Below are 16,783 nucleotides of genomic sequence, written 5' to 3'. Positions count from 1 at the left end.
CAAGTCTTTACAAATGAAATTTTAGGTGAAAAGACATCTGCGTAAATCTATTAATATATTTTCAAATATATTTTAGATAAAATTATTTCATAACTTAATGAATTCTCATAATGCATACTGTACAAGCAGTCACATATTATATTTCTTTTTCTTATGAGACAAGTAATCACAAATATAAAATATATAGAATACAATGTTACTTATTTTTCAGTTATGGAGAACTCAGAAATATAAAAAAAAAGGAAAAAACTACATGTAAAGGTTTTGAAGTTCATTTTAGTTAATGCAATTTGCAAATTGCACTCATTGAAATAGTATTCTAAGCAATGTAAGGACTATAAAATTTAAATAATTACAATTAAAATATTGGTTAATATGACATCAGCGCAAAGTGAACACAGCAGTGAAATATTCTTTATGACAGAGTTCAAAATGAGCTATTAGGTATTTTGTTTTTTCATGTCAGAAAATAAAGAAAATTTACACTGTTTTAAAAGAGTATTTAAATAAAATACTAATCTGTGACAAATTGTTTTCCCAAAATGCTAAATGCAGTTCACTATCATTAGTATACTGATTGCTTGTTACAAGAGCTCCCACAGGATTCATACACACACACACACACACACACACACACACACACACACATATATATATATATATATATATATATATATATATATATATATCTTTTCACTCAAAATAAAACCACCTGACCATCCTGTTCAGACTTAAGAGTTTTTCTGTCTATGTATGGTATATGTATGTATATATATATATATATATATGTGTGTGTGTGTGTGTGTGTGTGTGTGTGTGTGTGTATGTACCTGAGTATTATAGCCAGAGAATGATGTCATACGTCTTTATCAATTGCTTTCCACCTTTATTTTTGAGGCAGGATCTCTCACCAAACCTGGGGTTCACTGGTTCCCTAGGCTGTATAGCTAATATATTCCAGGAATCTACCTATCTCCATGCATCTCCCTAGCATGCTCTCTGTCTTCTTCATGTATCTCCCTAGCATGCTCTCTGTCCCCTCCAGATTTGTACATGAGGAGCTGAACTGGGGTCCTCACGCGTGCACAGAAGCCTCTTAACTGAGCCCTTTTCTGATGCCACTCTCTCATAATTGGTACATTTCTAGCCTTAACAACGTATCCAAAATGTCCAATATCATATTGATATTTGTGTCTACCCCGAGCTCCTTCTTTTGCCTCCTAACTTGAATAGCAGTAACTCCAAGTTCCCAGTTGCATGATAACTGTTACGGGATTATTTTTTATTGGTTCTTTATTAACTTAAGAGAACTGCTTCCTGAAATTCTCGCATGGTGGAGGAAAAGGATCCACTGCTGTAGGTGATGTGGGTGTCCCAGACGAATGAGAGGCAGAAAGCATTCATGAGAGAGAATGAGAGGCTGAGAAAAAAATCACTGAAGGAATACACAAGTGAGATAAGTAGTGGGCAGGGGAAACACCTAATAGAAATGTGTAAGAGAAAAACCATCTCGGCTAAGTTCAAGAGCATATGCAGGAGTAACACTGATAGACCCAGCTGGGGGACAGTCATCTTAATGACTGACACACACAGAGTACTGTGGATTTCCTTATGCAGATGTTCTGTTGATCAAGTGTGGAAGAAGAATATGGAATGCCTGTGGCCTGTAAATTAAGTTAAATGTAAAAAAAAATCAGATGTATAAGACTCTCAGGTGAGCAAAGAAGTAAGAGGAGCCCGGAAATATGGAGAACAGGACATAGTACCTGGAGAAATGGATTCATCAGTAAAAGCAGGGCTGCGGAAGTAGCTCAATGATGGTTAAGAACATTCACAGCTCTTGAAGGGGATCAGAGATGGTCCTGTGCCAGGGGATAAATTCCTCTTCTGGACTCTGCAGATACTTGGCGGTCATCTGCACATACTCCACCCACCCTGGGCCCCCACCTCACACAGACAAAACTAAACAATAGACCTTTAAAAGCAGAGGCGAGAAAAGGAGGTGCATGCCTTTTAATCCCGGCACTCCAGAAGCAGAGGCAGGTGGGTCTCTGAAATGCAGCCTGGCCTGATTTACATAGCCAGTCCCAGATAAGCCAATGGTACACATTGACACCCTGTACAGGGGAAGAAGGTGGGTGATTTTACAAATATATATGTACTGGTGAGTGTTACCACAGAGTGAAATTTTAAAGTGGCAGAGACATTTGAAGTCAAATAATTCAGTCGTGTTGCCTGAATGAGAAAACTGATGTTAGAATGAATTTAAGAAAGTGGCAAAGGTCACCAGTATCCACTGAAAATGTGGAGAGAATCCAGATGAACCAGTCGGTAAAGCACACGGGTTTCATGTGTGAAAGACGAGTTGACAGTGCAGGAAAATTTGGTTCAGAATCAAGGAGCAAGGACCTTAGTAGCCAGCACTGCCGTCCCTCCTGTGTGTAACACAGGAGAGCAGAAAGTGATTTCTGAGAATCCTTGAGTACAGAGGTCTGTAATCACAAGATTTTAGTTAATCATTGACTATTGTTATAAAATTATGTGGAGTAATATTATTCTATAGACTCTGAAAACATTTATACTATAAACTATAAATGTATATAAAATAAAATATTCAAATGATGATTATTTATTTACACAGAGGTATGATCACAGTTATACTATAATCCCATACTGCTACATATTTCAGGGGAAAAATATGTAGCAGTAAAGGTAATTTGTATACTGCTTAAGTATATGGTAATTTATTGATAGCAACTATACAATGTGATGAGATTGTGGGTGAATTTTCTGCCTCTTTCTTATTTTCCAAATCATGTGTTGAGTCATAGTTCAATAGTGCGAAATTTAAAGCCTATAAGCACACTTATCACCTTTATAAATTTGATTGGTAATTGCAACTTCTCATTGAACAGATTGTGGTTTAAAAGTTGAAAATGATCTCCTGATTATAGCGTCAAGAACTTCAGCTAGTACTTGGTAATGGGAAATTCATCGCACTTCATTCAGAAGGTCAAGGAGCTGCCTTTGCCTTGACTGTTAGAACCTCTGTTGCCATTTAAAAGACTTGTGTTACTTCATTTCAACGGCCACCTTTTTCTGGTCTTTTCAAAAGCCCATGTGTTTCTTATTATAATGAGGTCTAGGGGTTAGGAGAGGAAAGGATTTAACACAGCTGTTATTAAAGATCGATGTAACACAGACCCATTTCAAAGCGCCATTAATGTAAAGAATCCTTGAAATGTAAAGCAAACAAAAACCATCTTCCACTTTCCCATCTAAATGAAGCAAGTTGTGAACCAGGATCCCGAAGAACCTTTCCTTTAAAAACAAATCATAACTATGCTGAGACAAGACATACCCTACAAAGACCATGGGCGACCCCAGAAAGGTTGCAGGATGCATTTTCAGAGCAGACAGTATGAAATCAGAGCTTGAATCTGACCAGCCAGATAAACGCAAACAGAACTGAGTGTTCTCTGCTCCCGGACTGCTGCTTTCTACGACCCGCTGGACCATAGGAATTCAAAGTTCTGACTCTCCCGGCACACAGTTCGGGAGAGATTCAGTTAAGTTATTCATCTCATAGCTGTATCCCATATGTAAATCACCATAAGGCACCAACTTCTTGAAGTCTATGGCAGACAAAATTCCATGTAAGGAGCATGAGAGTTCAAATGTGTTGACCATGGTTTTAGAAGTACGCAAACGCCAATTTTAAAAGGTGGACACGAAGATATATTCAGGTATGGAAATATGACAATAGAAAAAATTTAATTTTTCTAAATATGTTAAAGTGAGAAAACAAGACAGGCTTTATGAGAAGGAAACTGGCTGCTAGTACCGCCCAATGGCTGAGGATGAGAAAACTACAGGAAAGGGTGGCTATCCCTGGGCAAACCTCTGAGCATGGTATGGGGCAGAGATGCTTATGAGGAAAGATGTTGTAGGGTCTGTATATGTGCGTGCTGGCAGCCTATCTCTACATCGACAATTGATTTTAAATGTCCTGAATATGGTCTGCGTTTAAAAGGATTTGATATGTGAAATTGTCTGGAGCAAAGTTGAATAAATCATGGTGTGCTTCAAGAATTAAATAGGAGCATAAGTTTGAAGGATGAAAATATATTTCATATATTCAATAGAAAAAAGCCTATTATTGAGGGTATATTAATAGCCCAGATACAGAAAATCCATGTGCATGATTGATTACACAGACCTTTAACATATTATGAAAACAGTAATCTGTCTTATTAATTGACTTATGGCTAGATTATTTGTTAAAAAAAGATGGTCATCTAGGGATGCAAAATCACAATTATATAAGTTATGAATGTGATATCAACATCATTACGAATGTCCATTTTAAATACACTTTTAGATTCTCTTAAATATTGAAGTAATTTATGATATCATTGACAGTGCAATTTCTAAAAATACTAAGGGAAAATTACTTCCAGCATAAAAAAAAAGAACACAGTACAAGAGTGCAGTGACTCCCTTGATAAAATGAGGTGGAATCGTGTGTAGATGTTAAAGTGCTCTGTGTATTTTAACATGTGTTTGTCTTTTACTCCATGAAAAAAACCCTGAATGCTTAACAAAGCTTAAAGAAAAGGGAATTCTCCCATAATAGAAAAAGTTCTTAAAGTTTTACATTTAGAGACTCTAGGTCAGGCGCAGAAGTTACCACATCCTGTGGAACAGCAAGTGGTAGTATTTATTATCAGGCATAGCTTCAAGATGTTGGGGGTATAGATTCTATGGCATGGCACGAAGCTTGAACACCATATTGAACTATGAATTATTTCTGTCTTCCTTAGTACAGACGCTGTAACCCCGATACGGCATCCATTTGTATGATTGTGAAGCATAGTGCTTGGATCTGGAAAGGGAAAACAGTTGATTCTGAATCCAGGCAGAGCCGTCATTACTGGTACAGTTCTCTTTGAACTCTTCACATGAATTAGAAGAACCTAAATGAACTAGTTAGCAGTTTTTAATATTATGACACTCATTAAACATTTAAGAATATTCTAGGGCTGGAGAGATGGCTCAGCGGTTAAGAGCACTGACTGCTCTTCCAGAGGTCCTGAGTTCAATTCCCAGCAACCACATGGTGGCTCACCACCATCTGTAATGGGATCCGATGCCCTCTTCTGGTGTGTCTGAAGGCAGCTACAGTGTACTTATATATAATAAATAAATCTTTAAAAAAAAGAATATTCTAGATAAGTCCAGTAGCTCGTGTGTATGAATACTTGGTTCTCAACTGATGGAACTGTTTGGAAAGGACTGAGAGGTGTGGCCTTGTTGAGAAGGTATGTCACAAGAATTGCAACTTTCCAGTGTTTCCTTTCTTTGCTTCCTGTTTGTGGATCAAGATGGCAGTTCTTTGATGTCCCTGCCACCATGTCTTGGCTCCATCATAATGAGCTTTAACCCTCTGAAACTGTGAGACCAGTTAAATGTTTTACGTTATATGTTGCCTTGGTTGTGTTATTTATCACACTAAGCAAAGTGGCCTGAGTATTTAAACTGCCAAAGCTAGCCTTCAGTGACATACTTCTTCCAACAAGGTTGAACCTTCTAAATCTCAACAGCTCTACCACCCGTTTCAGCTTGAGACTATGGGGGTGGGGCATTATTATTCAAACTGTCACATGAGTTATTGACATTCTCCATTATCACTATATTGGGGAGTCAATCAGTTACATTAAATCTAACTGGGTTTTTTTATGAAACTGGGTGTTTCTATGTTTAGTCCACACATATTTAGGAATTTAATGCTATTCTATTGTTGTTTTTTTGTTTTTTTTGTTTTTTTTTTGGTGGAGGTAATTTCAAGTCAAAATTACTATGAACCTCTGGCGTGGTTTGTTATTAATGACTTCTATACACATTTATAAGAAAAAGGAACAACATTAAAATTCTTTTTCCATCCAGGGCTTGTGCTAAGAGACTATATAAACAGAGGCCTCAAGGCTCTACACTGGAAAAAAAGGAGCGTGTTCTTAGGGCAGGACCCCACACAACTAATCTTCCAACTTGTGAAAGAAAAAATGGGTGGGGAAGGGTTATGTTTTTCTAAAATAATAACTGAAAAATGTGATACTGGTATATTATTCAAGAACAGGACATATCCCAATCTAAGAACTTAATTTGTCGGTTTTGTTTATGTTATGATGCCTTTAGAGACATGAAGTACACAAGAATAAAGGGATTAAATTCTCATAATTGCACTGAGGTCAGCCAGGCAGGAGAATCCTTGAGTGAAGGCACTGAGAGATCAAGAGACCCTGAGAAGGCATTGTGGGAGGCTTCAAAAGTGAATCCTGTGTTGCAAGAGAGACTCTCTGTAAATTGTATCTTGGGTATTCTGAGCCTTTGAGATAATCTCCACTTACCAGAGAGTACATATCACATGTATTCTTTTGTGATTGGGTTACCTCACTCAGGATGATATTTTCTAGTTTCATCCATTTGCTTAAGAATTTTATGAAGTCAATGTTTTTAGTAGTTGAGTAGTACTCCATTGTAAATGTACCACATTTTCAGTATCCATTCCTCTGTTGAAGGACATCTGGGTTCTTTCCAGCTTCTGGCAATTACAAATAAGGCTGCTATGAGCATAGTGGAACATGTGTCCTTATTTTTGAGCATCTTTTGGGTATATTCCCAGGAATGGTATAGCTGGGTTCTCAGGTAGTACTATGTGCAATTTTCTGAGGAACTTTCAGACTGATTTCCAGAGTGGTTGTACCACCTTGAAATCCCACCAACAATCGAGTGTTCCTCTTGCTCCACATCCTTCCCAGTATCTGTGGTCACCTGAGTTTTTGATCTTAGCCATTCTGATTGGTGTGAGATGGAATCTCAAGGTTGTTTTGATTTGCATTTTGCTGATGCAAGGATGTTAAACATTTCTTTAGGTATTTCTCAGCCATTCAATATTCCTCAGGTGAGAATTCTTTGTTTAGCTCTGTATCCCATTTTTAATAGAGTTATTTGATTCTCTGGAGTCTCACTTCTTGAGTTCTTTGTATATATTAGGTAAAAATCTTTTCCCAATCTGTTGGTTGCTGTTTTGTCCTAACGACAGTGTCCTTTGCCATACAGAAGCTTTGCAGTTTTATAAAGTTCCATTTGTTGATGCTTGATCTTAGAGCATAAGGCATTGGTGTCTGTTCAGGAAATTTTCCCCAGTGCCTATGTGTTTGAGGCTCTTCCCCAGTTTTCTTCCATTATTTTGAGTGTATCTGGTTTTATGTGGAAGTCCTTGACCCACTTGGACTTGAGTTTTGTACAGGGAGATATGAATGAATCAATTTGCATTTGCCTACATACTGACCACCAATTGAACAAGCACCATTTGTCGAAAATGCTATCTTTTTTCCACTGGATGGTTTTAGCTCCTTTGTCAAAAATCAGGTGACTATAGGTGTGTGGGTTCATTTCTGGGTCTCCAATTCTATTCCATTTATCTACCTGCCTGTCTCTGTACCAATACCATACAGTTTGCTATCACTATTGCTCTGTAATACAGCTTGAGGTCAGGAGCTGTCATTCGCCAGAACTTCTTTAATTGTTGAAGATAGATTATGTTATCCTGGGTTTTTTGTTATTCCAAATGATTTGCAAATTACTCTTTATAACTATATGACGAATTGAGTTGAAATTTCAATGGGGATTGCATTGAATCTGTAGATTGCTTTTGGCAAGATGTCCATTTTTACAATACTAATTCTGCCAATCCATGAGCATGTGAGGTCTTACCATCTTCTGAGACCTTCTTCAATTTCTTTCTTCAGAGACTATAAGTTCTTGTCATACAGATCTTTCACTTGCTTTGTTAGAGTCACACCTTTGTCTTTTCTCATGTAAATTTTCTTGGTCATGATCCTTGAATACAGCAGTGGAAAAGTATACACATTCATCCACAGTTACCTGAAAGAGAAACATCCTGCCACATTCCTAAAGCAGTATAATTTGCAACTGCATTCTAACCACTATCCTTCTAACTACATGTAATTCTCACCTCTCATCAAAGAAGATACTTTTATAGATGACATAAACCGAAAGAGAAATCCACCAGTAGCCACAATGAAGAGAATAAATGGCAGTTATTGCCCCCCTCACTAATATATCTACAATGCAAACCCTGAACCAGACACCCAGGGAACAATGCAGAAGAGGAAGAAGAAAAGATTTTAAGAGAGAGAGAATAGGGAGCTAGAGAGATGGCTCAGCGGTTAAGAGCACTAACTGATCTTCTAGAGGTCCTGAGTTCAATTCCCAGCAACCACATGGTAGTTCACAACCATCTGTAATGGAGATCCAATGCCCTCTTCTGGTGTGTCTGAAGACAGAGACAGTGTATTCACATACATAAAATAAATAAATAAGTCTTAAAAAATATAAAAAGACTCAGAAGGCCAGGACATTCACTACAGGAGAGTGTCTTCCATATATGGCAACGAGCTGCACCAATTCTATCTTAGCAACAAAGTTACCTCTAGACCTTAACAAAGGACAACAGCAGCTGACATGACAACACAGATGAGAGGTCACAGAACCCCACCCCCAAATAAAGAGCTGGAAGCAATTGCGAAGAGAGGAAGCAGTCAATCATCTCCAGGGTGGTGCCTCCTGATAGTACAGCCAATACAAATGGTAATGTCTAAACGCATGTACATAGAACCAGTAGGTTCCATTTATACATGGTGTATTATAGTAATTCTATACGTGTGTGTGTGTGTGTGTGTGCATGTGTGTGTGCGCGCGCATGTGTGTTATAGGAATAATTAAAGAAAAGGTCATGAAGTTGAGACAGAGCAGCACAGGAGGAATTGAAGGGGAAGAGTGGGTGTAGACATTATGTAGATAGCATCATTGTATTAAATACTCAAAAACTAATAATAGAATAAATGACTAAGCATGGGGACCCCAATGGAGGAGTTAGAGAAAGGGCTGAAGGAGCTGAAGGAGTTTGTAACTCCATAGGAAGAACAATCAGAACGAACCCCCTCCCCAGAGCTCCCAGGGACTAAACCACCAGTCAATGAATACCTATGGAGGGACCTATAGATTCAGCCACATATATAGCAGAGGATGGCATTGTCTGGCATCAATAGGAGGAGAGGCCCTTGGTCCTATGAAGGCTCATTTCCCCAGTGTAGGGGAATGCCAGGGTGTTGAGGTTGGAGTGGGTGGATGGGAGGGAGAACATCCTCATAGAAGCAGGGAGAAGGGGAATGGGAGAGGGGGAACTTGGAAAGGGGCTAATATTTAAAATGTAAATACATAAAATATCCAATAAAATGAATAAATTAAAAAAAAGAATTCAAGGGCTAGGTATGTTTTTTATATGTGACAGATTTGAAACTTGGACCATTGTGATAATCAAGCAGTAGTGGGTAAAGAGCAATATTGAGGGAAACAATATAAAGTCAGTTTACCACACAGGTAGCAATGTTCACTGTTTATCCCTACTACATCTTTTATTATTTTAAAGAAACTGAGTAGGGACATAGTAAACTTAGAGAAATTATGATGATAAAATTTTGATTAACTTTATTGAAGTTTATCTTAACTGTATTTTTCCAAAAGGAGACGATCTGAGGGCTGGTTAACTTGGGTTATTCCAATTTTTTGCTTTTTTTCCAGTCATAATGGTTGTTTGGATTGAATTATATGGTCACCTCTTCTGCAAATGAACACTGCAGGAACTTTTTAACTTCAAACTTCTATCACAGCCAGGGCTAGTCTGAGTCCGCCAGGTCCATCCTCTGCTCCGCTCAGAGATTGCATTTGAACCTGTCTGAACGGAGACCACTCAACTACATCCTTAACGAACTGATCTCCCTTCCTCTGTCATGTCCAAACCACAGAAAAAGTATTCTTCACCACTAGAATGCACATTGCCATCCCTACTGAGATAACTATAAATACCGAATGCAGAGAATAATGTATGTTTGAGGTGAATTACACATGGGAGGTAGGAAGCATAAAAGACAGGAGACAAGAAGGGGGAAGTGAAAAGACAGGGTAGAGAAGAGAGAATGGGGGGAAAAACACTAAAGGCCTTTCAAAATCCAATATGGAACCTCATACTATAGAAGCTGCCTAAAATACACTGACCAACATGTACACATAGGGATTAAATGGAGTGCCCCGCGGGTATAGTGCCTCTTACAGAAATGTTGTGGAAGTAATCAATCACTTTCTGATTCGATTTCAAGCTTGTATAATGTTCCATACACTTAAGTAGCCCAAAAGCCTGTGGCTGTCTAGGTCACAACCCTTGAGGAGAACCTAGTATTATTATCCTCCAAAATGAACATAGTAATTAACTGTCCCTAGGCTCTTATCTTATACTGCTATATTAGTGTGTCTCTCAACCCTCATCAGGGAAGCTTGTATTTTCAGTGGTTCGCAATTAATTCATAGACCAAATATAGGTCAATAAGTAGAGAATCTTAGAAACTGGAGTTCTCTAGGTTTCAGTGGACATCTGTATTACACCCCTCCCATCAAGGCTCAGGGATCATGGTGAAACAGAGTGGAAATATGTAAGATCCATGGGAACTGGATGACTCTGACAAAGTAGTATCTACCAGAGACAACAGCTGAACTGAACAGCAGCATGAACTCACCTTGGTTATGACTGTATACACAAGGCTTGCACAATATCAAGCCAGCCCAATTCTCAGCATGAACTCAGGAAGGAGGGTCACAGTGCCTCGCCATGAGCTGAGAATCTATGGGTAGTTGGCAGTTTCTGGGGGGTGACTTACTTTTTCTTTTTTCAAGGATGTAGGCTCTGAGAAGCTGCTTATGTCCCAGCAGATGATTATATACCCATGAACAAATACCTAACATTAATGAATCCAGAAGGGTATTTTCAAAAAGAGAGCAAGCATATAAATTTTGAAGGAAAAGGGAGAAGAAGGAAGGAGGGGATGGAAGGGAAGGGATGGTAAGATGAATGGATAAGAACACATCATTTACATATATATTTCTATTGTCTTCCACTTTAGTAAGTCTGAACATTAAAGTGCGTTTCTGGTTAGACACAACGGTTTAACTGTCCTTTGAGGGAAAGACATCTCTTTTCCCTCCATTCTGGGTATGTAGCTTTTTGTAAGGAAACACAATGTTGCTTTTTGTTTTATAATATATTTTCTATATAAACTTGTATAGCTACTTTTTGGGTTCTTCATGGGTTCTTCTTTTTTATCTGTCTCTTAACAGTATCTTCTCCGGCTTAGTGCAGCTTCTGTCACCAACTGTCTTCAGAGTGTGCTAGCCCAATTCACTTTCAACTGTTTGTTATTTTCACGCCTGAAAATCTCTTCCCTAGACCTACTCTTTTCTAGCCCTACTCTATCTTCTTCTTCTCTGACCTATGCTTCTGTCTCCTAGACCCTACAGTCTACTAATACTCTCTACAACTCCTTTCCTTCTGCTCTCAATCCTACTCTTAACTCTCAGCCTCTACGGGCTTTTACATCCTCTCCTGTCCCCAGAAGTCCAAGAGCCAACTGTCATTAAAAAGCACAGGGTCATTTAAAAGCATCAGACATATAAAATGGTGTGTGTGTGTACAGTAACGTGGCTGTCTAAGTAGAGGAAAGTGTATCTCTGTTGAGACAAGAGTGACTGGTAGTCAGCTATCCCATGGTCAGGATGATGAACGCCATGTTATATTTTAATATTTGGGGAAAGACGGCAAGAAAAGGAAAGGAAGAAGGTGAAAACATGAGGAAGAGCATGTCTGAGGGAACACAGGTTCCTTGGGACTCCTGGGTCCTATGTGACTGACAGTCCCTTCTGAACCAAATAGTCCTGCAAGTCCATTATCATTTGCTTTGTAACTTATATTTCATGTTTTATCCCAAGAATTTAAACTTATGAGGATACTGACAAGAAATTAAAGTAATAGAACCACTAGAATCATTTTAAAAACATCCACAGCCATTTAGTTGATTTCTATCCACTTAAAATGTTTCCTGTGGAGAACTGTTCTGCCAGCATGCATGTACAAGTAGCATATAGAAAGGAACCTTACATGACTTCTGCCTAAGTAAATGGATAACTCTGGAGTGTGCCTTAGCAATGGTACTTTGTCTTTGCATCTACATAACCTAGAATGGAAGAATGTACGTTCATATACATGACGCAGATGCCTTCTGCTTAAATGTTTACTCATTTTATGTGTAGATGTGTTCTGCCTACTTGTATATCTGTGTACCATGTGCATATCTGGGGCCAGCAAAAAATGAAAAAAGGACAGCAGATACCTTGGAAGTGGATTAGAGGTAATTCTGAGCTGCCATGTGGGTGCTGGGAATTGAACCCAGGTCCTCTCAAAGAACACAGTGCTCTTAACTACTGGGCCATCTCTGACTGTCTATAGTTTCTTTGAATTGGTAAATTTCTCCTAAGACACTTGCATTTGCATTAACAGACAAGCATGTGGATATTGTACAATAATCAGAAAGACAGTTACATGGATTCTAGTGGCTCCAGGGTAACCTTACAGGGATTTTTATGTCAATTCAAAACATGAAAAAAATTGCTACTTGGTGCTCAAAGGGCCTTCACTCGTCATTTAAAGTAGCAGAACTTCTTTTCTATACTCTACAAAGAACTTAAAGCATATATGACTCCAGTACAATCTGTTCTCATACTATAAATGCATTTAGCCTTGTGATACCGGCAAGAATAGAATGTTACTGAATCCTAAAGGATATGTAAAATATCTCCACTGCATAATGTATGTACAACTTTAAGCTGTTTCATTAGTAATAATGCAGTGTGGACCTAAGTTTTAACATATGATTGCAATAAATATACAAACATATATAACAGTATGCGAAAATATTCCTTCAAAGTAAGCACCCTCAAATAATGTACTATATTAAACAGCCGATTCATTGAAGTTCTCACACTGTGCCTCAGACTGAACTTTTTCAGAGCTACTCACCCACGGTATCACAGGGCTCATCTTTGTGGACGCAGAAATCTTTCCTAGAAGGAAAAGTAGAAAATCCAAGTAAAGATTGACTCTTTCACTCGCCAGTCATTGTGAGACTTATATTCAGTTACATAAGCCACAGCGTACAGTCCCTCAAATTTCACATCACTCAGAATAGGACGGTGGAATGGATCTGAAAAGACGACTGATCAGACAAGCAAACACATGTTGTGTTAACCTGAGAGATCTTCCCATTTAGTAGGTACCACTTCAGAATAAGCCCCTGATTGTTTGGAATTTTGCTGCAAAATTTTATTGCCATTTTACCAAACCAAAAAAAAAAATACTGTTTATGATCATGGGAAATTATTTACCATGGGAAAATATTATAACCCTGCTCCATATAACAAAATAACTTCAAGGTAAGAGCTGACTAGTAAGGAATATAGTTTCAAACCATCTACAGTTTCCTTCCTGAGACTTTCCAAGGCAAACACTTTCAAACCCTGAAAAGCATGTTGGAATGAGCATGAAGAAATGATCATTTTATATGAATGGACTATTTGAATTGTAGCTCATATCTGATCTTTATTTTAGTGCTACATGTGGCAGAGCATTCCTTAACAACACTTACTCCTGTTTCCACATAGTTAGGGTTTCACAGACCACAGTTTAGAGAACATAACACCAGCCTGATGTAGGAGAGATGCTACACTGAATAATTCTTACTTAGCTATGTGTTGGTAGTGGGGTACCGGTAGGCAATTCCCTCAACCACTTTGCATCTTAGGCACCCCATCTAAACTGAACAGGTACAATCCTGTGTGTTTACTGTGCAGTATAAACAATCTAGAATGTACAAATACCTTGCAATATATGTTTACTGTACAAGTTAAATGCATATCCTACATAAGATGATAAAACAATGTCAGGCATATAATAATTGTGGAATTTTTGATGAGTTATTTTCGTTGCTACAATTCTCGTATCTGAGTGATATCCAATCCTTTGCTTTTAATTCCTAGATAATTTTTAGTCTTTAGAATATTGACACAGTTTACTCCCCATTCCTGCCTTCCCCCTCCCTCTCTGTCTCTCAACCCTGGGTGTGTGTGTGTGTGTGTATGTGTGTGTGTGTGTGTGTGTGTGTGATCAGAATTAGCTTTGTTTAAAGGCCATAAACTATTTATAGACTCTGAATCCTACTGTAAATTAGAAAATAAGCTTTTTGAAACTTAACGTGCTGGTATAGAGAGATGAATCAGCTATTAAGAGCGCTAACTGCTCTTGCAGAGGCCCTGGACTCTATTCCAAGCATCCACACAGTGACTCAAAATCAATACTTGTAAACCCAGTTCCAGATCAATTCCCTCTTCCTACCTCTCCTGCACATACATATTTCTCTCTGTCTCTCAATAAAGTTTTTTAAAAGTTAATATACCAAAGCAAACTCCATGTTTTTTTTCCAGTGGACTTTTTTGTTTCATTTGGCAAATCCTTGTCTTATATCCTGGTTTGTGGAGGTTTTGATTTTTTGCTGTTGCTGTTTTCTGGATTTTGTTTTGTTCTGTTGTCGAAAGAGAGAGATTAAGAGAGATAGGGTGGGAGGAAGTTAAGAAGGCTCCGCTAGGAATTGGGGGCAAGGAAGACATGATCACAAGGTTTAATTCAAATTAAAATGTGATCATAACTTTTTAATTAAAAAATCTTTTAAAAACAAAAGGAAAACATAATGAAATAGTTAAGAAGAAATATTAGTGCATGACTAAGGAGAAAAGAGTAGGGGTCTTGAGAATATAGGAAAAGAAGGTAAAGATGGGCAAACTTCAGTATATGCACACTGGCAGTCTTACAAGATTACCTTACAATTAGCATACATTGATAAATAAAGACACAGATAATTTAACCATCAAAAAGATACAATGTTGGACCGAGGCTGACCTCATCAATCATGTTGGTACTAATAACCATGGTTTTCTGTTTACATTTTTGGTTCACTCAGCAAAAGCCTTATAATTGGCTAGCTATGTATGGCCTTGTAAATTCTATCACATTATTTTCTCAAACAGATTTCTACACGTTAACTACACTAAACTATTACATGTCATGAGATAGAATTGCTTAATAAAATAAGCAAAGCCAAATTAATGTTTTGCATCTATTAGTAAGGTGGAGATGTTAAAATTCCATTAAAGTTATAAATTTTTGATGTTTCTGTGTGAGTGTCTATTAATTTTTGTTTCTCTCACTTCAAAGCTAAGTTATTGAATTATTAAATTCTCCAAGTTTTTATGACTTTTATCTATTTTTGAATTATTGGCTTTATATTTGGATAAAGATCACATCTATCTCCTGTTCTAGTTTGGTTTTCTGCTGCTGTGATAAAACACGACCAAAGGCATCTTGTGGGAGAAAAGGCTATTTGTCTGCTCCGAGCACGGTTCATCATTGAAGACAGCCAAAGCGGGAACTCAACGAGCCAAGACAAGAACAATGAAGAATAGAGCTTCCACGCTCACGAGTGCAGCTGCTTTCTTATACCCTGTTAAACTGGAAGACCACCCACTATGTACTCCTCCCAACACACACACACACACACACACACACACACACACACACACACACACACACACACACACAAGCGTGAGGGCATGCACGTGCTTATAGGCAAATCACATGAAGGCATTTCCTCAACTGATGTCCCCTCCTCCCAGAGAGGAGCTGACAAACATTAACTAGAGCATCCCTAATGTTTCAGCCATCAATGTGCTAACGCTAGGAAACTTTTCCTTTGTGTCAGATTTAACACTTTATTCTTCTATGAGGTCCCTGCAAATAGAACATGCATAAATATGCAAAGATCTCTGTATAATATTCTTATAAGTGATTTAAATTATTGATAATATATACTTATTTGTTTACTTGGATTTATTATCTTATTTATGATGATATTTTCACTCATTTCTTTGATACATCTTGTTCCTTGTTAATCTTATTTTTCTAATTATTCTCTAGTATTCCAAAATAATATTAATTTGTGTATTTTTTGGTTCTTTTTTTTTGGAGCTGGGGACCGAACCCAGGGCCTTGCGCTTCCTAGGCAAGCGCTCTACCACTGAGCTAAATCCCCAGCCCTAATTTGTGTACTTTTAAGTTCTTCATATTTTTCCTTCTGTGCATGTGTGTACTAGTGCCCACAGAGTCCAGCAGAGGATGTCACATCCCCTAGTAATGAAGTGACAAACAGTTGCAAGCCTGTAGCTTCCAACATGGGTGCTTGCAACTGAATTTGAGTCCTTTACAAGAGCAGCAAGCTCTCTTGAGAGTCGTCTCTCCAGCACAATTTATATTTAATACAGGGTCCACAAGGACAATTTCAAGAAGGAGATGCTGGTTTCCTATCACTGCTATAGTAAATCCCATAATTTAGAAGCTGCAAACAATACAAAGTTTCATGCTTATAGCCTAGAGAGCAGAAATCTAAGATGAGATATATTCTGGGCTTAAAATCTTTGTGTCATACAGAGTATGTCATGTGCCCTTTACAATTTTCTCTCTTTCCTTTATGTTCTTTGACTGAATTAGGCCCCAACAGATAAATCAGAATTGATTCTCTGCTCTCAACATCCTTCCTTTTTTTTTTTTTTTTTTTTTTTTTTTGGAGCTGGGGACCGAACCCGGGCCTTGCACTTGGTAGGCAAGCGCTCTACCACTAAGCTAAATCCCCAACCCCTGCTCTCAACATCCTTAGCACAGCCACATCTACAAGTCTTTTAGACCATGTAAGGTAGTATATTCTGGGTC

General features: G+C 38.1%; 1 protein-coding gene across 4 annotated transcripts in view; it reads right to left on the bottom strand.

Annotated features, from left to right (window-relative positions):
- The window catches only part of Adamts19 (ADAM metallopeptidase with thrombospondin type 1 motif, 19), a 183,828-nt gene that overhangs the window by 99,726 nt on the left and 67,319 nt on the right, over positions 1–16,783 (bottom strand). For 2 of the 4 annotated variants that reach the window (NM_001108433.2, XM_063277481.1), the window contains 1 exon segment: positions 12,989–13,032. In NM_001108433.2, coding sequence (NP_001101903.2) covers positions 12,989–13,032 — 44 coding nt within the window. 4 annotated transcript variants of the gene reach the window in all.

The sequence above is a fragment of the Rattus norvegicus genome, chromosome 18 (genome assembly GCF_036323735.1).
Source record: "Rattus norvegicus strain BN/NHsdMcwi chromosome 18, GRCr8, whole genome shotgun sequence".
NCBI classification, from domain to species: domain Eukaryota; kingdom Metazoa; phylum Chordata; class Mammalia; order Rodentia; family Muridae; genus Rattus; species Rattus norvegicus.
This window is presented reverse-complemented; position numbering and strand designations above follow the sequence as displayed.